Source organism: Cherax quadricarinatus, chromosome 36, assembly GCF_038502225.1.
Source record: "Cherax quadricarinatus isolate ZL_2023a chromosome 36, ASM3850222v1, whole genome shotgun sequence".
NCBI lineage: Eukaryota > Metazoa > Arthropoda > Malacostraca > Decapoda > Parastacidae > Cherax > Cherax quadricarinatus.
The window spans coordinates 27,770,795-27,795,862 of NC_091327.1; the positions used below are offsets into that span (position 1 = coordinate 27,770,795).

Sequence of the window (25,068 nt, forward strand, 5' to 3'; positions counted from 1 at the left end):
CACTTTCTGAGGTGCGTACCCTCTTTTGACAACCCAACACTCAACGAATATGACTCACTCCTGAGATCCCTATACCTCCCAGTACGACTGGGAGGCACAGGGGTGCGCAAGGCAACGCAGGTAGCTTTACCTGCAATTCTGTCCTCTTGTTTGGCTTCCAGTGGAATAGTCAAAGAGATTGTCCCCGAAGGCCTTAGAGATGCGGTAGGAGCTCAAGACATCAGGTTCATTGAAGTTTTTTTTTTTTTTTATTGAGAGCATATCTTGTACGGAAAACATGTGGTGGGACACCCTTGCAGACTCCTCCGGTAGACCAGCTCCTCCCAAAGAGCACAAACAGTCCCACTGGGACAAACCGATCATGGGAAAAAATCTCCAACATAATACTCACCAACGCCTCAGGAAAGGATAAAGCTTGTCTCCTAGCGGTGAAGGCACCACATTCAGATTTCCTTTTAGTTGTTCCCAATTCCTCCCTGGCCACTAGACTCGACCCAAAGGCCATTCGGACTGGTGTTGCTCTTCGTCTAGTCGCCCCCATACTCACCGAACATAGGTGTATTTGCGGCAGGGCGACAGCTGATCAATTCAGACTTCATGATCTCGTATGTCACACATCAGAAGGAAAGTATGCTAAGCATAAGAAGGGCAAAACGACATCATAAAGAGAAGCCTTGCTATAGCCGGTTGCCCAACTGAACGGGAACCCCAAGTACAGAGGTCTGACGGAAGTCAAAAGCGTCCTGATGGAGCCACTATGCTACCCTGGAAGGATGATAAGCAGATTGCCTGGAACTACAACTGTGCAGCCACAATGGCGGACACCTACTTGCCATACTCTGAAGCTGAAGGGAGTGGATCCGCCAGCTACAGGGAGACCCAGAAGACCTGCAAATATGAAGGCCTCCCTTCTTGCTATAACTTCACCTCAGTGGTGTCGGAGGCCCTACTTGGAAAATGCATGCAGCATTCTGAGTACACGCCCACCTCCGGGGAGCTGGACGAAGTATTCGAGATGATGGCTCTGAGATGTTATCTATGTTGCTCTACTCCCTACTGTATTTTTGTCAATGTATTTTGTCTTTAAATAAGGTCTACATAGAATGTGGAATATAGGGGGCAGCAGAAGACAATATTCAAACAGCTCCGGGGAGTACCTTGAGTTTTCCCAGAAGTAAGTTTATTCTTTTCTCTGTGTTCACTCCCAATTTCTCGTGATGGACTAACAGCAAGAGCAGTCAGTGCTGTTTGCAATTCCTGTAGCTGTAGTAGTTGGAAGTGCTCTTGTAGTTCCTATAGCACTAGCATTGTGCTTCCAGAAGCTGTAGTAGTGTAGTAGTAGGCAGTGTTCTTGTAGTTCCTGAAGCTCTATCAGTAGTAGGAAATACTCTTTTAGTTATTGTAGATGTAACAGTAGTAAGCTGTGCTTTTATTCTTGTAGCTGTAGCAATAGTAAGCAGTGATCTTGAAGTTCATGTAGGTGTAGGAGGTATTGCTCATGTAGTTCCTTTTGCCGTAGAAGGATGTGCTCTTGTGTTAACTCTTGCTGTACCTGTAAGAAGAAGTGTTCTTGTAGGTCCTGTATCAGTGACAAACCCTGACACAGGTTTTTAAATATTCGTGTGTTTAGAGCACTTTCTTTGAAGTAGTACACAGTGTTCATAGCAGTTTTCAACACTATGGAGAAGTCTTGAGGAAGAGTCTTGGAAGCATGCGCCTCACAATAAATCATGCAGTGAGTTCCTACAACACTGCACTTGTTCTCTATAATCTTTAGGATGAATCCTTACCATGAGCCAAGTATTGCAGGATCATCATCAGTACAAACCTCATGGAGATGATTCCATGAGAAGCCTACCTTCTCATGGAATCATCTCCATCCAGTGGACGACAAAAGAGAAAGTCCTCTTCAATTGAATCTTTATACTGACACCTGGCAAGTACCAGAAGCCGTGAACAAGAGGCTGCATCTGTTGTTTCATCCACCTGAACTGAAAACAACTCTTGACTGTTTTGTCTTCGTCAAGAATGTCTGCTGACATATCAGAGGTTCATGATCTGACAGTATCATTTGACAGTGACACCTGCTGGACGTAAGCACAATTTGACTCAACAGGAAAAGCAGATGAACCGAAAATATGATGCAAGGCTTGATTAAGATCTCTTCAGTGTGGCTTGTTGGCAGGTGCGGCCATCAGGGATGTTTCATGTAATGACAGTAATATTTTAGTTTTGCTGGTAGAAGGATCCGTCTAGTCTAGTTCTTTTTACAAACCATCACATTTTACTTTGAGGAACTCATTAGGTTTATCTGTTATAAATAACAAAAAGGCACAATACCGTGACTGGAACGATACACAAATAACCCGCACATAAAAGACAGAAGCTTACGACGACGTTTCGGTCCGACTTGGACCATTGACAAAGTCACACTAACAGAGGAGGAGCAGGACGGCTATATATAGGCAGGAAGAGGTGGAGGTAGTAGTAGTGGTAGTAGTAGTAGTAGTAGTAGTAGTACAAGAATTGTATATAATACCGACAGGATGAAATGACACATGCACAACACCGTGTGCATATCTTAGAACAAATAACTCGCTGTGGAAGTTGAAGGACATCATTTGCTAAGTGTGTGAACCCATGTTGGTAGGATCCGTTATATTCCTTTTTTATTGTTGCAGGATCCCTGTACACTGTGACAAATAAAATTCTTCATTGAAATATGCTGATGCTCTTTTACAAATATAATATTAAATCATCCAGCACTGAAGTACATATCTTTGAAACGCAGTTATTAACATTTTTATAGATGTCTATCCCAGGGCTAGTGTGAAACTAGCTACGAACATGTCTCATTAATGTAGACCATAAACTATTACACTTATTATGATAAGAGAAGAAAATTGCCAATATATTGTCAGTTTTATTATTTACAGTTTTATTGGTAGACTTTTCCAACTTTGACATATATTTCTCAAATGTTTTTAAAAAATTCGATCAGTCCTTTAAAATTATTAATATTTTCCCATCCTTCTATGGACCCCATGGAAACAAGCTGAGTACCACTAGTGGCCCACGGACAACAGGTTAAGAACACCTGGTCTGGTTGGAACAAGAGTTACGTGATAATGAGAAACGCTGTTGAGCTGGGATGGTGTTGGGGATGCAAGGTGATGGTGAATGGGGCTTGGGGTGCTAGGTGGTGCTGAGATGTGTTTTGGTAGCATTTGGTGGAGATGAGGTGGTTCTGGGGTGGTGCTGGGTGCTCTGTGCTGAGGTGGTGCCAACGAGGACTGACACGCTCAAAATATCTTTCTGAACTCAGCTACTCATTTGCAACTTTTAACACCTGGGCCCAAGTCATTTCCTTACCCCGTCGACCGATAGTCACCTTGTTATAATTACACCCTGAGGCAGGAGAGGAGGTGAGGAGGAATGGCTGAGGTAAGAGAAGACGGCAAGGGAGGGAGGAGGACGAGAATGAGTACAAGGACGAAGATGGGAAGGAGTTGATGGTGAGGAAAATGAGTAAATGGAAAGAGGCAGGAAGGAGGAAGAGGAAGGAAACATGAAGAAAATGAGAGAAGGATTTGAGGTATTTCATCAACGTTGTCCATTTGAAGCTCGGTAAAATGTCACTAACGATGTACTATCCACACGGTATCGAATTTTGCCCCCAGTGATCTTTCCTCTCGACGCTTCCTCGGTCGATACACAAGTGGAACGCCGCCAGAGCTTTAATTTGCTGTGCTGAACTCCACTTCCAGTGCCAGCCACTTAACTTCTCATCCTACAAGAATCACGCACCCAGCAGAGCTAGGTGTTTTACCGTGATCCAATGACATAAGGTGGTGTGGGTGCCTCTAAGCTAATTTCAGTTTACTCTCCGTTTGATGTACTAGCGTCAACAAGCAGTATTTTATATTATTGTAGCCAGGTACAAGGCATCATGGATGTCATGATTGCATGTTCGTTGTCCCATCCTCCTCAACTCTCCCAGTTTCTTCCTGAGAATTGAGTCAATAGCATCAGTTCCCAAAGGTGCTCCGAGCAAGACGCTATTTGTGGGGGCAATGATTGATGCTCCTGGTAGTTATGATCTCACTACGTCGATCATTTGTTGATTGACTGAGATGTTTTCACATTTGGACGGTTTCAAGAAGAGTCCCATTTCCTATTTCCTTGTCATCTCCTATATATGTGTGTGTGTGTGTGTATATATATATATATGTATATAAATATATATATATATATATATATATATATATATATATATATATATATATATATATATATATATATATATATATATATATATATATATACATATATATATATATATATATATATATATATATATATATATATATATATATATATATATATATATATATATATATATATATATATATATATATATATGCAAAACAACCACTGTGAAAGAATAGAGAAATTCCAAGCGCTTTCGTGACTACTCACATTATCAAGGAACTATGAAAGTAAAGCATCCAAGGAAGGTATATAAGGGGTCTGGCCAACACCTCACTATCAGATCCCACAACGGTTAAACACCTGACGCGCGCCGGCCTGGACAGGTCCTTCGCACAACCCACCAACAAACTATTCTACCCAAGAAAATTTTAAAAATTATTATTTGTCCAGTGTATTATTAAATTCTTCCCAAATTCTATTAATTATAAATGGATCTAATTTATATAAACCAAAGGAGATATTCATATTATTGTCAAAACTGCTTTTTATGAAACAAGATTCAATAATATTCCTGTCGACCATGGACTTGCTTGATACTACTTTCTCAACTTTTTGAAAATCAATTCTGGTGTTTTATGATAAAGTAACAGAAGTAAGACACGAGCGAGAGGGGTGGGTTGATTGCATCTTCTTGGACTGCAAGAAGGCCTTTGACACAGTTCCTCACAAGAGATTAGTGCAGAAGCTATATAATCAGGCATGTATAACAGGAAGGGCACTGCAATGGATCAGGAAATACCTGGCAGGGAGACAACAACGAATCATGGTACGTGATGAGCTATCATAGTGGGCACCTGTGACGAGCGGGGTCCCACAGGGGTCGGTCCTAGGACCAATGCTTTTTTTAGTATATGTGAATGACATGATGGAAGGGTTAGACTCAGAAGTGTCCCTGTTCGCAGATGATGTGAAGTTAATGAGGAGAATTAAATCAGATGAGGATCAGGCAGGACTTCAAAGAGACCTGGACAGGCTGGACACCTGGTCCAGCAACTGGTTTCTTGAATTTAACCAAGCCAAATGCAAAGTCATGAAGATCGGGGAAAGGCAAAGAAGACTGCAGACGGAGTATATGTTTGGTGGCCAAAGACTGTAAACCTCACTCAAGGAGAAAGATCTTGGGATGAATATAACACTGAGCGCGTCTCCGAAAGCACACATCTACCAGATAACTGCCGCAGCATATGGGCGCCTGGCAAACCTGAGATCAACGTTCCGATACCTTAGTACAGTGTACAGTGTCTTGAACGATTCCTTACTAAGGTAAGGAATCGTTCAAGACACTGTACACCGTGTACGTCAGGCCCATACTGGAGTATGCAGCACCTATTTGGAACTCACACTTGATCAAGCACGTCAAGAAACTAGAGAAAGTGCGACAAGGTTAGTTCCAGAGCTAAGGGAATGTCCTATGAAGAAAGGTTAAGGGAAATCGGCCTGACGACACTGAAGGACAGGAGAGTTAGGGGAGACATGATAACGACATACAAAATACTACGTGGAATAGACAAGGTGGACAGAGACAGGATGTTTCAGAGAGGGAACACAGAAACAAGGGGTCACATTTAGAAGTTGAAGATCCAGATGTGTCAAAGGGATGTTAGGAAGTATTTCTTCAGTCACGGAGTAGTCAGGAAGTGGAAAAGCCTAGGAAATGAGGTAGTGGATGCAGGAACCATACATAGCTTTAAGATGAGGTATGATAAAGCTCATGGAGCAGGGAGAGAAAGGACCTAGTAGCACTCGGGGAAGAGTTGAAGCCAGGAGCTGAATCTCGACCCCTGCAACCACAATTAGGTGAGTACAATTAGGGAGTACACACACACACACACACACACACACACACATACACATACACAGGGGTCAGTCCTAGGACCAGTGCTGTTCCTGGTATATGTGAATGACATGACGGAAGGAATAGACTCAGAGGTGTCCCTTTTTGCAAACGATGTGAAATAATGATAATTCAGCCGGGGAAGGATAAGGCAGGACTATAGAGGGATCTAGACAGGATGCAGGCCTGGTCCAGCAACTGGCTCCTGGAGTTCAACTCCACCTAGTGCAAAGTCATGAAGATTGGGAAATGGCAAAGAAGACCACAGATAGAGTACAGTCTATTGGGCCAAAGACTACAAACCTCACTTAAGGAAAAGAACCTAGGAGTGTGTATAATACCGAGCACATCTGAGGCACACATCAACCAAATAACTGCTGCAGCATATGGGCGCCTAGCGAACCTAAGAATAGTATTCCGACATCTCAGTAAGGAGTCGTTACAAACCATATACACCGTGTACGTCAGGCCCGTATTGGAGTATGCAGCTTCAGTTTAGAACCCTCACCTGGTCAAGCACGTCATGAAACTAGAGAAAGTGCAAAAGTTTGCAACGAGACTAGTTCCAGAGCTAAGGGACAGGAGGACAGGGATGACATGATAACAACATATAAAATACTGAGACGAATCTTAAAGGTGGACAGAGACAGGATGATCCAGAGATGGAACAGAGCAACAAGGGGCCACAGTTGGAAGTTGAAGACTCAGATGAGTCATAGGGATGTTAGGAAGTATTTCTTCATCCATAGAGTTGTCAGGAAGTGGGATAGTCTGGAAAGTGAGGTAGTGGAGGCAGGTACCATACATAGCTTTAAGAAGAGGTATGATAAAGCTCATGGAGCATGGAGAGAGTGGACCTAGTGGCGACCAGTGAAGAGGCGGGGCCAGGAGCTAGGACTCGACCCCTGCAACCTCAACTAGTTGAGTACAAATAGGTGAGTACACACACACACTGTACACACACACACATACACACACACACACACACACACACACACACACACACACACACACACACACACACACACACACACACATTTTGGTATGTTTTAATGCTAAGGTAACACTGGACGTCTACTATATTTATATTTGTACTGATAAGATATCTTTGTGTCTTCAAGCGAGGTCGTGAAGGAACATATATTTGAACAGTGGTAAACAAGAAGTATTTCAAATTCATTTTCAGTAATGAAGACGCACACTTTACGAGGTTTCGCCCACAGCGAGGCTTTTTTTAAGTACCAGATAAAACTCCACTGTGGGTGAAATCTCGTGAAAATAAAATTCCTTCTGTGGGGGGAAACGGCATAAAATAAAATATCACTACGAGTTGAAATCTGTAAAATAAAACTCTCATGAGAGTTTATACAATTTTAACCTGCTTAAAATTCTTTTGAATTATCTATATAAACGAGACAGAGTTTCAAGACGGTGCATATAAACTAAGACCACGAGATGCACGATAGGAGGAAGCAAGAGACAAATGGGTAAAGATGATGCATGGAGGTTTAGCATGGGGGAAGTTAAACAGTCCGCGAGGATAATAGAATTTTTTTTTTTAATTTAATTCAAAAGTGGAATGAACTACAATATGAAGAAGTGTAAGAAACCCCTTGTTCATTTTCAAGAAAAAATATGAAAGGTCACAAGAAGGTAGAAACAAAGGCTCGGCCAAGTACAGATTGGTAAATAAGAGAGAGAGAGAGAGAGAGAGAGAGAGAGAGAGGAAAGAGGTAAATGTTGTCCCTGTTCACAAAAAGAAGAGCAGAGCAGAAATCAACAACTACAGACCAGTGTCACTCCTGTCAATCACTTGTAAGATCCTTGAGACAATCTCAAGACAAATGACAATAGTTTTTTGACTACCACTCACTACTTTGTGATCGTCAATATGACTTCAGGAAAGGTTACTCTGCTGCTGATTTGTTATTAAACCTCTCCACTACATGGTACCAGTCACTGGATGAATCCAAAGTCAGCTGTGTGGTAGCACTGGACATTGCTGGTGCTTTCGACCGGGTGTGGCACCAGGGCCTCTTAGCAAAACTTCAAGCACTGAGAACTGCAGGCTCTACGCTATGTCTCCTCAGTGATTACCTTCACGGTAGATCTCTAAGGGTAATTCTCAATGGAATGGAATCATCAATACATCCTATTGGGGCAAGTGTTCCACAAGGAAGCATGCTAGGACCATTGTTATGGAATGTCTACTTCAATGACCTTCTTCATCTCATCCCAGAATCCCATGCATATGCAGAAGACTGTACACTGACATTTATTTATCCAAGAGAAGAAATGCCAGCTGCTCTAAGCTACATCAGTCACCAGCTAAGAGCTATATCAGCTTGGGAAAACAGATGGCAAGTAACATTTGCACCTGAGAAAACGCAAATGATGATGGTCTCCAGGCACCATAATGGTAATGCCGGTGCAGTAGTAAGCATGAATGGGAGGGTGTTGGTACCCGGGGAAGAAGTTGACATCCTTGGGGTGAAATCTGACTCCAAACCGACCATGAAGAACCATGTTGTAAATCTTGAAAACAAGGCAGCCAGGAAGCTTACAGCACTTCGCCATATCTCGCATCTCCTTGACAGTAGGGGTTGCAAGATTCTGTATGAGGCACAAGTACGCTCACACCTTGAGCATGCTCCACTTTCTTGGTTTGCCTGCCCCCCCCCCTCTCATATGCGACTGCTTGACAGAGTAGAGAACAGAGCAAGACGTCTCATTTCTCGCCTGGACCCATCGTGGATAGATCTGTCATTTCAGCAGAGCCTTCAGCACAGGAGGGATGTGGGTGGCCTTACTGTTATGTAGAGGGCCAATGTTGTTTAAGTACCACACTGGCATCCACTTCGAGGACAGCGTGAAACAAGCTTTTATGCCACAAGACGGGCAGAAAGCAGCAACTTCACTCTGGCTGTACCCTTCTCCAGATCATCACTCCATCTGAGATCATACATACCCAGGATAACTTAAGTATGGAACACATTCGTACAGCATAATGATGTCAACGATCAAATGAAAATGCTGGCCCACAGATGGCTCCAACTTCATCCTGTTCCCTACATGTACGTCTCATAACAATAAAAATGCTTTCAAATGAGATGATGTAGGTAACAGCTCTTAGCTTGCCAATAAAGTTGGTAATCCTTAAACTGTAAATAGCTTGTCAATAAAGCTAGGGATCCTTAACCTTGTCAAACCCTGTGTAAAAAAAAAAAAAAAAGGAGAGAGAGAGAGAGAGAGAGAGAGAGAGAGAGAGAGAGAGAGAGAGAGAGAGAGAGAGAGAGAGAGAAAGAGACGAAGAGAAAATGCGAGTCCTTGCCTGTGAGTGACTTCGAGCGTTTTACACTAGTGAGGCTGCAGCAAAGAATACTCTAATGAGACGCAAAATGAGATGCATCAGTTTGTCCAGCTTTAGCTCGTTTTCTCAATTTTTCAGGCTTTGTCTTCACCCTTCAGAATGCACGAGGGTATTGTCTTTTCACATGGGAACTCCATCAGATATTGTCTTAACTGCTGAGAACGTCTTTACCCTTCGTGTTAGTTTCACAATTAAAAGTGCTTTGAGGTGTTGTCTTCATGCATGAGAATATACTGAAGTATTGTATTTAGGCTTAAAAGCAGTATCAAGGTATTTTCTTCGCACATGAAAACTCAGTGAAGAATTGTAGTCAGTCTGGAAGTCATAGTATTAAGGGTCTTTTGTCTACTATTCTTGTGCTCAATCTGACCACGGTCACCGCAAGACACTGCAAAGCAAAGGTACTTACTGTCTTGGTGAATCGCCTGCCCTGCTAGAGGTCACCACGAGACTAAGTAACATTACAGAACAAAGGTACTTTTCCTGAAGTAGCACCAGCCCTGCCAGAGGTCACCACGAGATTAAGTAACATTGCAGAACAAAGGTACTTGTCTTGAAGGAGCACCAGCCTGCCAGAGGTCACCACGAGATTAAGTAACATTACAGAACAAAGGTACTGCCTTTAAAGTTCCAGCCCGTTTTGATGAGAGATTACCAGTGCAGTTCTCTGCTGGTCAATTTTGTGCTGTCTTGTTTGGTGTGTTTGAGATCGACCGCAAGTCAAAAGGTCAGCCGCAGGTCAAGATCGATCAGAGGCCAAAGTTATCTGTGGGTCAAGGTGAACCGGAGGTCATGCTCAATTGGGGGTCAAGGTCAACTAGAGGCCAGTGATAGCTTGTCAAGGTCAACTTGGAATACTTTTACTTAGTTTTGTTGTTTGTCACTGCACTTCAATTCAGTATCAAGACATGAAGATTTTGAGATGACTGACTTGATTCAAAGAACGCTTCCTACAGTTTGTGTTTAAAGGAACGCTTACTGCAGTTTACTATCCAGAAGAACGTTTACGGCAGTTTACTGTCCAGAAGAACGTTTACGGCAGTTTACTATCCAGAAAAACGTTTACGGCAGTTTACTGTCCAGAGAAACGTTTACGGCAGTTTACTGTCCAGAAGAACGTTTACGGCAGTTTACTGTCCAGAAAAACGTTTACAGCAGTTTACTGTCCAGTAGAACGTTTACGGCAGTTTAATGTCCAGAAGAACGTTTACGGCAGTTTACTATCCAGAAGAACGTTTACGGCAGTTTGCTGTCCAGAAAAATGTTTACGGCAGTTTACTGTCCAGAAGAACGTTTACAGCAGTTTACTGTCCAGAAGAACGTTTATGGCAGTTTACTATCCAGAAAAACGTTTACGGCAGGTTATTGTCCAGAAAAACGTTTACGGCAGTTTACTGTCCAGGAAAATGTTTACGGCAGTTTACTGTCCAGAAGAACGTTTACGGCAGTTTACTATTCAGAAAAACGTTTACGGCAGTTTACTGTCCAGAAAAACGTTTACGGCAGTTTACTGTCCAGAAGAACGTTTACGGTAGTTTACTGTCCAGAAGAACGTTTACGGCAGTTTAATGTCCAGAAGAACGTTTATGGCAGTTTACTGTCCAGAAAAGCGCTTACGGTAGTTTACTGTCCAATAGAACGTTTACGGCAGTTTACTGTCCAGAAGAACGTTTACGGCAGTTTACTGTCCAGAAAAACGTTTACGGCAGTTTAATGTCCAGAAGAAATTTTACGGCAGTTTACTGTCCAGAAAAACGTTTACGGCAGTTTAATGTAAAGAAGAAATTTTACGGCAGTTTACTGTCCAGAAAAACGTTTACGGCAGTTTAATGTCCAGAAGAACGTTTACGGCAGTTTACTGTCCAGAAAAACGTTTACGGCAGTTTAATGTCCAGAAGAAATTTTACGGCAGTTTACTGTCCAGAAAAACGTTTACGGCAGTTTAATGTCCAGAAGAAATTTTACGGCAGTTTACTGTCCAGAAAAACGTTTACGGCAGTTTAATGTCCAGAAGAAATTTTACGGCAGTTTACTGTTCAGAAAAGCGCTTACGGTAGTTTACTGTCCAGTAGAACGTTTACGGCAGTTTACTGTTTAAAAATAAAAGTTTACTATAGTTTGTCGTACTTAGAAGAACGTTTACTACAGTTCGTTGTGTGTGAAAGAACGTTAACAACAGTTTAATGTGTTTAAATGAACGAACACAATAGAAATTAAACAAATCCTTGCAATAATTTAGAGCCAAAAGAACGAAAACGAGATTTTTCAAGAGAATAACTTCGCTCTTATTTTGACTTCGATTTGCATATTACTGTTATGGCGTTTTAATTTTCTTTTCATTGTTATTTATTTATTTTTATTTTTTTTTGTCTTTACCACTGTCGCTTTTTATCTAATACTCGTATTTTCATTTTCTTCTCTGCTCGCCACTCTTTTTTAAATCTTTTCCTCACCCTCTTTCCTTTCTCTTGCCTTTTTCTCTTTCACGATTCCTTCTATCTATCTCCATTCCATCTACGCTCTTTCTTCTCCTTCAGAGCTTCTAGTTCCTCACTTCACATTCTCTTCCATCTTCACAATCCTCCTCTCCCCCTTTCTCTCCCATCCCCGTCCACTCCATTTCTTCTCTTTTCTCTTAGCTCTATAAATTACCCACCTAAACTTTCTCCCCTTTACTTATCGACCTCCTCCTCCTTCTCCTCATCCCGTTCTTTGCTTCTCCACTTTTTATCCGGTTAAAGCCTTTCCATTTTCACGAAATTTATATTTCTCATCTCTTTTCTCTTTTTTTCTGTCCGTTGTTTATATATATTTTTTTTCTATTTCTGATTCTAGCGTTTCACTCTTATGTCTGTCACATCGAGAAGTAAGGAAATCTCTTGATTCTCGCCCACTACAGTGTTATTCGGGTCAACAAGTGCCAGGTGGAGATAGGTCAGGGGTCACGATCAACACGGGGTCAGGCAGTGTCAAGGTGCAGTGTTCAGAAGACCTTGTTGTGAGTCTTGTCTATACCGTAGGCTTATCTCTCTCTCTCTCTCTCTCTCTCTCTCTCTCTCTCTCTCTCTCTCTCTCTCTCTCTCTCTCTCTCTTACACAGGGTTTGACAAGGTTAGGTTAAGGATCGCTAGCTTTATTGACAAGCTGTTTACAGGTTAAGGATTCCTAACTTTATTGGCAAGCTAAGAGCTGTTACCTACATCAGCTCATTTGAAAGCATTTTTATTGTTATGAAACATACAAGTAGGGAACAGGATGAAGCTGGAGCCAACTGTGGGCCAGCATTTTCATTTGATCAACTGGCTTTATCTCTCTCTCTCTCTCTCTCTCTCTCTCTCTCTCTCTCTCTCTCTCTCTCTCTTTTCCTCGTCAGTTCTTGAATCGAATATCCAACTTTCGAAAGCGGAAGGACAATCAGGTGAGATTTATTGCTGTCGTTGTGTGACTGACGTTTGCCAGCTAGACGTCCCAAGTCGGGAACTTAGTAAATTCTTACTGCTTGTTTTGAATCTTGTGGTGGTGATGCTGGTGGTGGTGGAGACAGGGGTGGAGATCGTGGTGGTGGTGATGATGAGAGTGGTGATGGTGGTGATGGTGGGAGTGGTGGTGGTGGCTGTCGTTCTGGCATTGTGTCTGGTATTGTGTCGGTAATTTTACCACCTTTATTACAAATGGTAATTTTGTTGATGGTAGTGAGCTCCCTGATGATTGTGGTAGTGGTGGTGGTAATGGTAGTGGTGGTGGTGGTGGTGGTGGTGGTGGTGGTGGTGGTGGTGGTGGTGGTGGTGGTGGTGGTGGTGGTGGTGGGGGTGGTGGTGGGTGTAGTGATGGTGGTGAAATTAAGACACATGTGCAACATCTGGGTGTCTTTATTGTAGACGTTTCGCCATCCAGTGGCTTTATCAATACAAATTCCAGGACATAACTGTCTTCAAGTTATGTCCTGGAATTTGTATTGATAAAGCCACTGGATGGCGAAACGTCTACAATAAAGATACCCAGATGTTGCACATGTGTCTTAATTTCATCTTGTCGGTATTATATACCATTCTTGCACAGTGATGGTGGTAAATTTTGAGTTGGTAGATACCCATGAAAAAAATTGATATATTATCTCCATGAAAAGAACTAGAAACCAGTGAATAGAGAGAAAATATATCCATGGGTCAGGGTCATGAGTAGGATGGGTGTGAATCATGGGTTGTAAATGTTGCAGCGAGGAGGAGGCTGGAGGCAGTGGAGATGTCGTGTCTAAGGGCAATGCGTGGTATAAATATTATGTAGAGAATTCGTAGTGTGGAAATTAAGAGGAGGCATTGAGTTACTAAAAGTATTAATAAGAGAGCTGAAGAGGGGCTTTTGAGGTGGGATGGCCATTTAGAGAAAATGGAACAAAGCAGAATGACTTGGATAGCGTATAAATCTGTAGGGGAAAGTAAGCGGTGTAGGGGTCGCCCCGAAAAACTGGAGGGAAGAGGTAAAGGAGGTTTTGTGGGCTAGGGACTTGGACTTCCAGCAGGCGTGCGTGAGAGTGTTAAATAGGAGTGAATGGAGACGTATGGTTTTGGGGACCTGACGACCTGTTGGAGTGTGACCAGGGTAATATTTTGTAAAGGGATTCAGAGAAACTGGTTAGCCGGTCTTGAATTCTGGAAATGGGAAGCACAATGACTGCACATTAAAGGAGGAGTTTGGGATATTGACAGTTTGGAGGGACGTGATTATGTATGAGTGATGGTGAAAGTGTTGAATGTTGATGAAAGTTTTTCTTTCTTTTGGGATTTTCTTTTTCTTATATATATATATATATATATATATATATATATATATATATATATATATATATATATATATATATATATATATATATATATATATATATATATATATATATGCATATATATACATATATGCAACACAACTACTGTGAAAGAATATATATATATATAATACCTGGTTCCTATTTTCCACTTTAATACCCAAAACTTCTACTGTATCCTTCTAGGAATTCAGCCATTCTGAGCAACAAAAAAATATCTTCGACGTAGAGTCCTACTTCACCCTGTGACTTATTAACTCAGTCACATCTATGCATATTATAGCTTTTTATCATTATCTTACCGTCCAAAACATCCCTTGTGTTTTCTTAGTACCATTGGTGATGTACTACCTCGTATGGCCCCTGGTGTACATTTACCTGTTTTCTTCATTATTGCTTGTGAACTCTCTGTTGTACGTTCGCCCCTGTTGAGTGTATGACTAATTTGGTTTGTCCCTCTGTTGTGCATTTCTCTCCTACCTGTAGTAGTTCCCTGTTTGTCCCTCTGTTTAGGTCTGCTCGTTTCTCTTTTCGTATAGAAAAGAATGCTATTCATTTTTCACTTCCATTCTTTCTCTGTAAAGCCGCTTTCCTTTCACGTGATGGTCTGGACACCTAAAGTCATAACATTCTCTGAGTCGCATTGAGGCCTTGGAGATCACTGGATAGAATTTACCTGCTTTCCTTTTCGAAGCAACACTTTCTCTTGCTTATCATGTTTGCACATTGTGGCATGCAAAGAGTACGTAACCTTTATTCGGCGCATGGACACACCCTCATTTACAGGCTATCTCCCCCAACCAGCGAACCAGGTTGCTAAGAGTTGATGATGGGGCCCCATCGTTCAACTAGTGACCAGGTTCTAGCCAATAAGAAGGTGGGATTGACAATCGCAGAGGTTATGTGGATACCGCTCTCCTGTCTGCCCTTGTCATTCCCATTCTAGAGCTGGTTGAAGCACGGTCTGCTATCTTGTGGCTTCTATTTCTGCCTTGCTTACCGTGGAGTGCACTATATTTATCACTGTACATAGTGTACATATTGCTGTTATAAATTGGTGAAGGATAATATAAGTCTAAACTTTTTCTACTGTGTTTATTTGCTCCCATTACACCTGGGATAACAGGCCATTTGAAATCCTAGGTTGTAATACACATTTTCTGGTGTGCTGATACCAGGATTGTCTCTTATATAGGCACATTCTTTTAACATAGTATCTGCAGATGTCCTGACTGCCAACATTTACTGAGTTAGACTCCTTTCTTTCTGAGAATCCATCTGGATTCTCTTGTTTTCCTTCCCCTGATGATATTTCTCGAGGTTGTTCTGTTTCTTTTTTTCCTTCTATTGACTTCTCTTCCTCCCATTTATTTGTATGTATCCTTATTTCCGCCTTCTCTTTCCTGTCCTGAACATGTCTCCACCCTAATTTCAGCTACTTGTTTCTTATCTTAATTTCCCCACTCTTCTTACCTATCTTTATTTTCCAATTCTTTGTATATTTCTGGCAAGCTCCTGAGGAATTTTTTTTACATTTTCTAGGTTTTCAATTTTCAAAGTTTCTTTTATGGCAGTCCAGCTTTCCATCTCTCTGTGGCAAATCCAGAAACACCTTTTCAGTTTAAGGTCATTGCTCGTGGCTGTATTAAACTTTGTACATGAAATATGAAAGTCTGTAGCAGATATTCCACAATCATTGTCCCTTATGTTTCTTGCCAGGTTTCTCCAACATACATTACAGATCTTATTTCTGACCATTCTCACTGTGATTCTTGTTTGTTTTATATGTTGGTCTTTGTGGGTTTAGGATTGGGAGGGGGCGGGTGGGTTGAATGGGTGACTAATTTCCTAATAGCTCATTTTATTAACTATTTACTCCATTATGTTAGGTCTCTATGTTCCAGTATTGTTTTGTTCTGCTTATCTACCTCACTGGAAATTCTGTCTTGGGTTGCCTTTCCAACCAATGGTGTTCGTCGTGGCTGCGGTGGTGTGAGGGAGGGAAGAAGAGGCAGAGATGGTGTGATGGTGTGGGTGGTGCGTGGTTTCTGGAGGGAGGCTGTAAGCAGTGCTCCTCATATATCCTGTACCTCCAGTCAGTTCGCTGAGAAATCTATTTTCTCTCTCAATCTTTAATAATAATAATAATAATAATAATAATAATAATAATAATAATAATAATAATAATAATTTTATTTACTGCAAGTGCATGTGCATGGTATACAGGCCTAGCTGACATCAATGACTTACTGCTATTCAATTCAATTCAAAGTTTATTCTCTATAAGGATTACAATGCTGAGTTTACAGAAAGCCGCTATATAGAAAGCCGCTTCTTATGCTGAGCATTTCGGGCAAATTTGGTCAGTTTTGACCCAGGATGCGACCCACACCAGTCGACTAACACCCAGGTACCCATTTTAAACTGATGGGTGAACAGGGACAGGGACAGCATGTGTCTTATGGAAACACGTCCCTAACGTTTTCCAGCCGTACCGGAAGAGTTTCGAACCCCGGACCTCAGTGTGTGAGCTGAGTGCATTAGCGATCGAGCTACGGGACACTCTACACCTACTTTGGAACGAGGCAACAAATGTTCCCGTAGTCTTTTATATATATTCACTTCAGTATGAGCTTACAGAACCCCTAATTAACTATCACTATTACTATTTTATTTATTCTGTTATTTCCATTGTTATTTACACTCAGATCTTAGTTCAGCTTCCACTTATCTGACATCTAGCAATAACGCGCTAGTAATTTTCCACCATGTATAACACCCATATGCCACTATGCACTGTGGATCGTTTGCAACAATTTAAAATCACTATTGGAAAGTCACTATACATTGATACCTCTATCACTCACTATATGATGATGGTTCAGTCATTTGTAGACATTTCTCTTTACCTCTCTGAATTTTTCTATATTCAGGTTTCATCTTTGGGTTTCTCACTCCAGCCACAAAATAATTCAGAGCCAAATCTTCTCACGATATGACGATAACACCACAGCTGGAGTGTCCAAGCTGGAGTATGCAAGCTGGAGTGGCAAAGCTGGAGTATCCAAGAGCTGGGGCATGCAGGCTGGTGTACACACCTTCACAGAAAACAATTAAATAAACATATTAGCAAAATAGGAAAAGTTCAGATATGGAACAAAGTGGATTCCTGTATAAAGAATTTTGAACTGTGAAGATAGCACACACACACATACACACACACACACACACACACACACACACACACACACACACACACACACACACAAACACACACACACACACACACACACACACACACACACACACACACACACACACACACAAACACACACACACACACACACACACACACACACACACACACACACACACACACACACACACACAAACACACACACACACACACACACACACACACACACACACACACACACACACACACACACACACACACACAAACACACACACACACACACACACACACACACAAACACACACACACACACACACACACACACAAACACACACACACACACACACACACACACACACACACACACACACACACACACACACACACACACACACACACAGAGGGCAGGAGAGATAGGGGGGACATGATAACGACTTACAAAATACTGAGATGAGTTGACAAGGTGGACAAAGACAGGATGTTCCAGAGACTGGACACAACAACAAGGGGACACAATTGGAAGCTGAAGACACAGATGAATCACAGGGATGTTAGGAAGTATTTCTTCAGCCACAGAGTAGTCAGGAAGTGGAATAGTTTGGGAAGCGATGTAGTGGAGGCAGGATCCATACATAGCTTTAAGCAGAGGTACGATAAAGCTCATGGTTCAGGGAGAGTGACCTAATAGGGACCAGTGAAGAGGCGGGGCCAGGAGCTTGGACTCGATCCCTGCAACCACAAATAGGTGAGCACACACACACACACATGGAATCCGGAACCCACACCTAGTCAAGCACGTCAAGAAATTAGACAAAGTGCTAAGGTTTGCAGCAAGAATCAAGACTAGTCCCCGAGCTAAGGGGTATCTCCTACGAGGAGAGGTTAACGAAATCAACCTGACTAAACTGGAGAACAGGAGGGATAGGGGGACATGGTAACGCCATATAAAATACTAAGAAGAATTGACATGGTGGATAGGGACTGAATGTTTCAGAGATGCGACACTCCAACAAGGGGTGACAACTGGAAGTTGAAAATTCAGGTGAGTCACAGGGATGTTGGGAAGTATTTCTTCAGTCATAGAGTTGTCAGGAAGTGGAACATTCTGGAGAGTGAAGTAGTAGAGACAGGATCCATACATAGCTTTGAGAAGAAGTAAGATAGAGCTCATGGAACAGGGGGAGAGTGAACCTAGTGGTGGCCAATGAAGAGGTGGGCCCTGGAGCTATGGATCGACCCCCTGCAACCACAAATAGGGGAGTGCACACACACACACTAACACAGATACACACACTACACTGGGGAGGGATGCGTGGCATGAAAGTAAAGTGTAGGCAGTATTGAACGCGGGTCTGTGATGGCGTGGTGGGGACCTGGTTGGTGGTTGTGGTGGTGGTGGTGGTGGTGGTGCCCACCACGCTGCCTTGTTGGGGGGAAGATGGTAGGGAAGCAGCGGCGGCTAAGAGGGCCAAGGGATGCTGGATTCACTCGCCTGGTGACATATGGCAACTCTTTGTTTATATTTGTGTATGTGACGTCACAAAGTCTCCGTCATCTGTGGGTTTACATTCCTCGAATATCTCTCATGTTTGTTTACATGTGACGTCATTCAGCATCACTGGTCTGGTTTTCCTTAAAGTTGGAACATTCCACTGAGTTAGTATTTAATACCTTAAATGTTCACATGTAATTAATAATACACATCACATTTGTAAATATTTTCACTTTATTTCTTTCAGGAAACCTAAGCTCAATTTTCTATGTACTGAAGTGCTCAAAATGATTTTTGTGAAATAGTGAAATGTTAAATAATTAGAAATTTTTGTTAAATAAAAAGGGAAAGAACATGAATCGGAAAAAGTGTCGAGTGCCACCCGTGTGAGTGCCCCATATCCTTAGTGACAAAAACAACAGGACGGAAAAGAAAAACTTGTGCAGCTCCTCAAGGAACCTAACTCCTACTACACCTCTCCTAACTCCTCTTCTTCCTCCTTGTCCGCATCCACTTCCTCTTCTTTCTTATTCCCTCCTCCTCCTCCTTTACCGCCATATTATCTTTTCATTTTGTCCTCCTCCACTTTCTTTTTCTCCTTTTCTGTTTTCTTTCCATCCTCCCAGTTTCTTCCTCTTCCTATTCACCCTCTTAATCTCGTATCCCCAAGAGAAACCTACCTGATGTCCACCCCAGGGTATGCTGCCCCTTTTTTTTCCTCACAGGGGTATAACTTTCTATTGTATACTGTCTTATGTTCCCTTCACGTTTCCCCTCTCACACATCCTGAGGGAAATAAGATTTAATATATATTCGGAACTGAGGCTCCTTTTTTTCTTTATACTCAGACAAAGATAAATAAAACTTCACGATCTCTCCAAGTGATTTTCGTTCCTCTTTCCACTCTCATCTTTCGCCTTTTATTCATTCTTGTATTTTTTTTCCTGTCCATTCATCATCCCATTTCCTTCTCTCTGTGTCCTTATCTTTCTGTCACTAAATCATTAAAAGCACCTCACACCCCCTGTGACCACATATAGGTGAGTATCATCACCACACACCTAACCTCCCCACACATAACTACCACACACCTCGTAACCTCGTCACACCATAACTACACACTCAGATTTCTCCATCACATAACTACCCATCTTTCCCTCTAGCACCTCACAACAATACATATCTTTGATGCACCACATCACCACACACTTCCTTCCTTCCAGCACAAACACTCACTTCCAACAGAATTCCACAATACCATGACTATTGAATCACACAAAAGTTTCATGTTTTCGCTGCAATAACATTACTGCCATCTTCAATTCAATCATCTCAGCAGCATCACTTTACAGGAAACCCCCCAGTGCCCTGAACCCCCCACCCCTCCTCCACAGAAACTCTACCTCACCCACTTCTCTACCCTAACCCATTCAACACCCTAATTTCCCTTTCCCACTTCTCTACATTCATCCCCACCAATACCTCACCCTCACTCACTTGCCTACTTACATTCCTCCAACACCTCAATTTACCTTACCGAGTTCGTTATTCTCACCCCACCTACAACTCAACTCCCTCACCCACTTCTCTGTCCTCACCCCTGTAACACCTTCCACTCTTCGTCATTTACTCACGAACTTCCTCGATCTGCCTTCACCCTCGATACCTTTAATTACTCACTCAACTACTTCCTCTTCACCCATTTCCTCCCAGTCTCCTATTACAAAGATGCCACTTCCCTTCCGTCCGGTAGCACTTTAAGAGGGCAGTCTAACCACCCCTACCCTTCTTCCTCCTCCTCCTCCTCCCCTCTCCTCTACCCTCTTCGTCAGTAACGTCCACCTATTCCTCTGGAGCAGCAGTCAGCGATGAGAGCCTTGATCAAGCACAACCACAAGATGGAACACTTGAAGGTGAGTCACTAATCAAGTTTACATCACCAGCCCCAGCCACACACTCCCTCAGGTAGGTATCTCAATCTTTCTTCAGGTAGGCATTTCCTTCATCCTTCTCTCTCTACATCATGTTCGCTTTAAGTCCCTCTGGCTGTCCACAAGTGAGAGATGGAATTGTAACTTGATAATGCGTCTCGTGTTAGTAGCATCGTGTTGTAAAGTACACGTGGTGAAACGGGCATATTGTTGTAAGTCTTGCAAGTAGATGGAACTTCAGTAGTACACCGTGTAAACAGGAAAACTTTCTAAGAATTCATGCTCATAGCGGAATATTAAGAAACTGACTTGGTGAAAGTTATATTTCACCTCTTCCAATAGTGTTATCGCTATTTTATTAAAAAATCTATATATTTCTCTCTCTGTCTCTGTTTGTCTGTCTGTCTGTCTGTCTGTCTGTCTGTCTGTCTGTCTGTCTGTCTGTCTGTCTCTCTCTCTGTCTCTCTCTCTGTCTCTGTCTGTCTGTCTGTCTGTCTCTCTCTCTCTCTCTGTCTCTCTCTCTGTCTCTGTCTGTCTGTCTGTCTCTGTCTGTCTGTCTGTCTCTCTGTCTCTCTCTCTCTCTTTCTCCACTGTTGATGTTAGTAACTCACAATCTCGAAGAGAATAAACGGGATTCAGGATAATATATTACATATTCTATTTGCGAATGCGTTAGTACTTTATTATTTTGCTTGACACAGTTGCAACGAGAGTTGAATTACGTGTCGCAAAAATGTTTGTCAAAACTTAGTTATTAAAAACTTTATCCAGCTTCTCAGAGCCAGGGAGTTATATATGTGAATAATAATAAACTCTCGTCAAATATTCTTCTTATTATTTACGGTACGGGAGAATTATTATTTAAGGTCGAATAATGATACAAAGTCAGATACCCCATGTGAGTACTACGTTCAATTCACCACTGAAACCAGTCAACTATTAACTGCTGCAATTAGTTTTCGTGTCAAGACACCGCTGAATTTCAACAACTTCTAACGTAGTGAGTTGAGCAAGTGCTTATACAAAGAGATGTGTTTATCTCTCAGGCTGGAAAACTACTGTATACTTATGACCCCTTTCGAGGCAGGGGAGATAGCTGAACCGGAAACCGTACAGAGAACCTTCAATGTTAGTATAATATCAGTCAAGTATCCAAACTATTGGCAGCGACTGAAGCCCTTAGAACAGTACCCCTTGGGAAGTAGGCGAGAAAGATACATCATTATCTTCGCCTGGCAAAAATATATGTACAAGGAAAGTACCTGGGGCTCTAGTACTTAACTTGCACACTACTATGTATGTATAACGACTTACTGGAGATAAATATATGGCAGATATTGTGGAATAAACCTAATGAAGAGGAGGGGGATATATGGGTACAATAAAATAACAGCGTCAACTTCCGTGGTCCAAGACTCTTCGACATAATAATAAATACTGTCGGAACAAAATTGGAAGATTTCAAGAAGCTCCACAGCTTCCCTTTTCAAGTATTGGATCAGCCGGGTTGTGATAGCCATGTTGACCTGCCGGCCGCTAGCACAAACAGCTTGGTCAACAGGGAAGCCTGAACCCAAGTAGAAGAGTCTTCGAAATCAATCACGGGAAAAGGCAGAGGTAAATAATGAAGGTGAATTGAGTTCATCCTTGTCAACACAATCTCTGTCCAGTAAATTTACAACTAGCGAAAGAGATTTCCGAACATGATACTTGTACGGTGACGGTAAAACATTTACCATTGCTGGATATTCAATAATTCGACATTATAATGATATAAATTTAAGAGTAAGTAATGGAAAGTTTTTCCTAGATAACGTATATCTTAAACCTTAAGCGATTTTTATGAATATATCTTTATATCTTACGAACACAAAGTTCTCATCGTTTTCTAGCAGCGATATTTAGAAAGAAGGAAACCTGACGTAAAGCAGGGTTGCCAGGGTACAGAAGCACTCGAAACCGGCCACGTGTCACAGGTAGGCCACGTGTACGTGTCATGTCAGTGGTAAGTGATAGTACAGTGTCAATGTTAAGTGGTAGTGCAGTGTCAGTGGTAAGTGGCAGTACAGCGTCGGTGTTAAGTGGTAGTACAGCGTCAGTGGTAACTGGTAGTACAGTGTCGGTGGTAAGTGGTACTACAGTGTCAGTGGTAAGTGGCAGTACACTGTCAGTGGCAAGTGGCAGAACAGTGTCGGTGGTAAGTGGTAGTGCGGTGTCAGTGGTAAGTGGTAGTACAGTGTCGATGTTAAGTGGTAGTACAGTGTCGGTGATAAGTGGTAGTACAGTGTCACTAGTAAGTGGCAGTACACTGTCAGTGGCAAGTGGCAGAACAGTGTCGGTGGTAAGTGGTAGTACAATGTCAGTGGTAAGTTGTAGTACAGTGTCAGTGGTAAGTAGCAGTACACTGTCAGTGGTAAGTGGCAGAACAGTGTCGGTGGTAAGTGGTAGTACAGTGTCAGTGGTAAATGGCAGTACAGTGTCAGTGGTAAATGGTAGAACAGTGTCAAGGGTAAAGGGGCAGTACAGAGTCAGTGGTAATAGGCAGTGCAGTTTCAAGAGTGAGTGGCAATGCAGTGTCAAGGTTAAGAGGCAGTATAGTGTCAGTGGTAAGTGGCAGTAAACTACAGTGGCAAAATGAGTTGCAACAGTGGACGTAGTGGGAAGTGGCGACCAAGTTCGAGCTTCTTGGGTAGCTTTGGACGCCCCACTTTAAGTTCTGCTGTCTCCATTCCTTCACTCTCTCTCTCTGAGCGTAATCCCGCAGAGCAACTTCAGCAAAGTCTAGGAAATTAGTTTTTATTCTTAAGTTTCAAAAGGCAGCTTAATTTCCTCTCCAGCTTTGAAAGGGATCTGATCTGTTCCAAGTATTTTCGAATATCTCCGCCTCTACACAGACGTTCGAACACCACATTATCATATCGCCTCCTTTTTCCTGTTTTCGCCGTTTTCAAGAACAGATGTAAAGGTCACTTGTCTGGAAGGTTGCGAGGGAAAATGGGGTGAAATCAGGTAGAAAACATCCATTATGTAGCTGTAAGATTTCATCTCTAATACAAAGTAATAATAATGGGAGAAGAAATAATTGAAAGGAAATTTGAACCTATCACCGGAGGTTCATGCAAGCAGGATTACATTAGTGACGAATATAGCGTTTTCAAACCTGACAGCTTTCAGAGGTTTTCAGGAGGATTCTTAGGAATGCTTTTGTAACATTCAGTAGGCACACACACACACACACACACACACACACACACACACACACACACACACACACACACACACACACACACACACACACACACACACACACACACACACACACACACACACACACACACACACACACACACACACACACACACACACACACACACAAACACACACACACACACACACACACACACACACACACACACACACACACACACACACACACACACACACACATATACACACATACACACATACACCCATACACACATACACACTCACACATACATATACATACACGCACATACACACACTATATATATATATATATATATATATATATATATATATATATATATATATATATATATATATATATATATATATGTGTGTGTGTTGTGTGTGTGTGTGTGTGTGTGTGTGTGTGTATCAGAATAACATATGAGAGGCCAATATTAGAACTTGCACCACTAGCGGTGGACTCATGTTTCCTCAGACACGTGATAAAGCTCGATAAGATCCAAGATATTATCACCATGCTTGTCTCTGAGATGCAGGAAATGAGGAATGACGGCAGACGAAAATAAATCTTGCTGCACTCTAGAAATATAAATAGTGGGGAGACATGATTATAGCATATAAATTACTCAGAGATATCAACAATATAAATAAAACCAAAGCTAAAGAGTGGTAATACCAGGAAGAAGTCACACAAATGAAAGATTTACCCACGAAAGATCTCAAGTGGGAGAATATAATCTTAAGAGGAAAGCTGTAGTGGTCACACAGCACCTGGTGAATGGGAGGTAATCAGGTTTGACCTGAGCAAGGAGAAGTGGTCTAAATTTCCTTGAATCAAGAACACTTCACCTACATCAAGCCCAAGAGGAGAAGGAATTTCTTCTCCGTACTAGAATCAAACAACGTATGTTGTAAATGATCTTA

General features: G+C 42.0%; 1 protein-coding gene across 5 annotated transcripts in view; it reads left to right on the plus strand.

Moving 5' to 3' along the window:
- LOC128691397 (uncharacterized) overlaps positions 1-25,068 on the plus strand; it is a 216,061-nt gene that overhangs the window by 113,605 nt on the left and 77,388 nt on the right. The window contains exon 2 of one of the 5 annotated variants that reach the window (XM_070091596.1): positions 19,230-20,895. The exons of 3 other annotated variants lie outside the window; for them this stretch is intronic. In XM_070091596.1, the coding sequence (XP_069947697.1) occupies positions 20,851-20,895 (45 nt within the window). In that variant the 5' untranslated portion in view covers positions 19,230-20,850. Of the gene's footprint in view, positions 1-19,229; positions 20,896-25,068 lie in introns of those variants that run through there. One more of the 5 variants, XM_070091598.1, reaches the window with a different exon arrangement.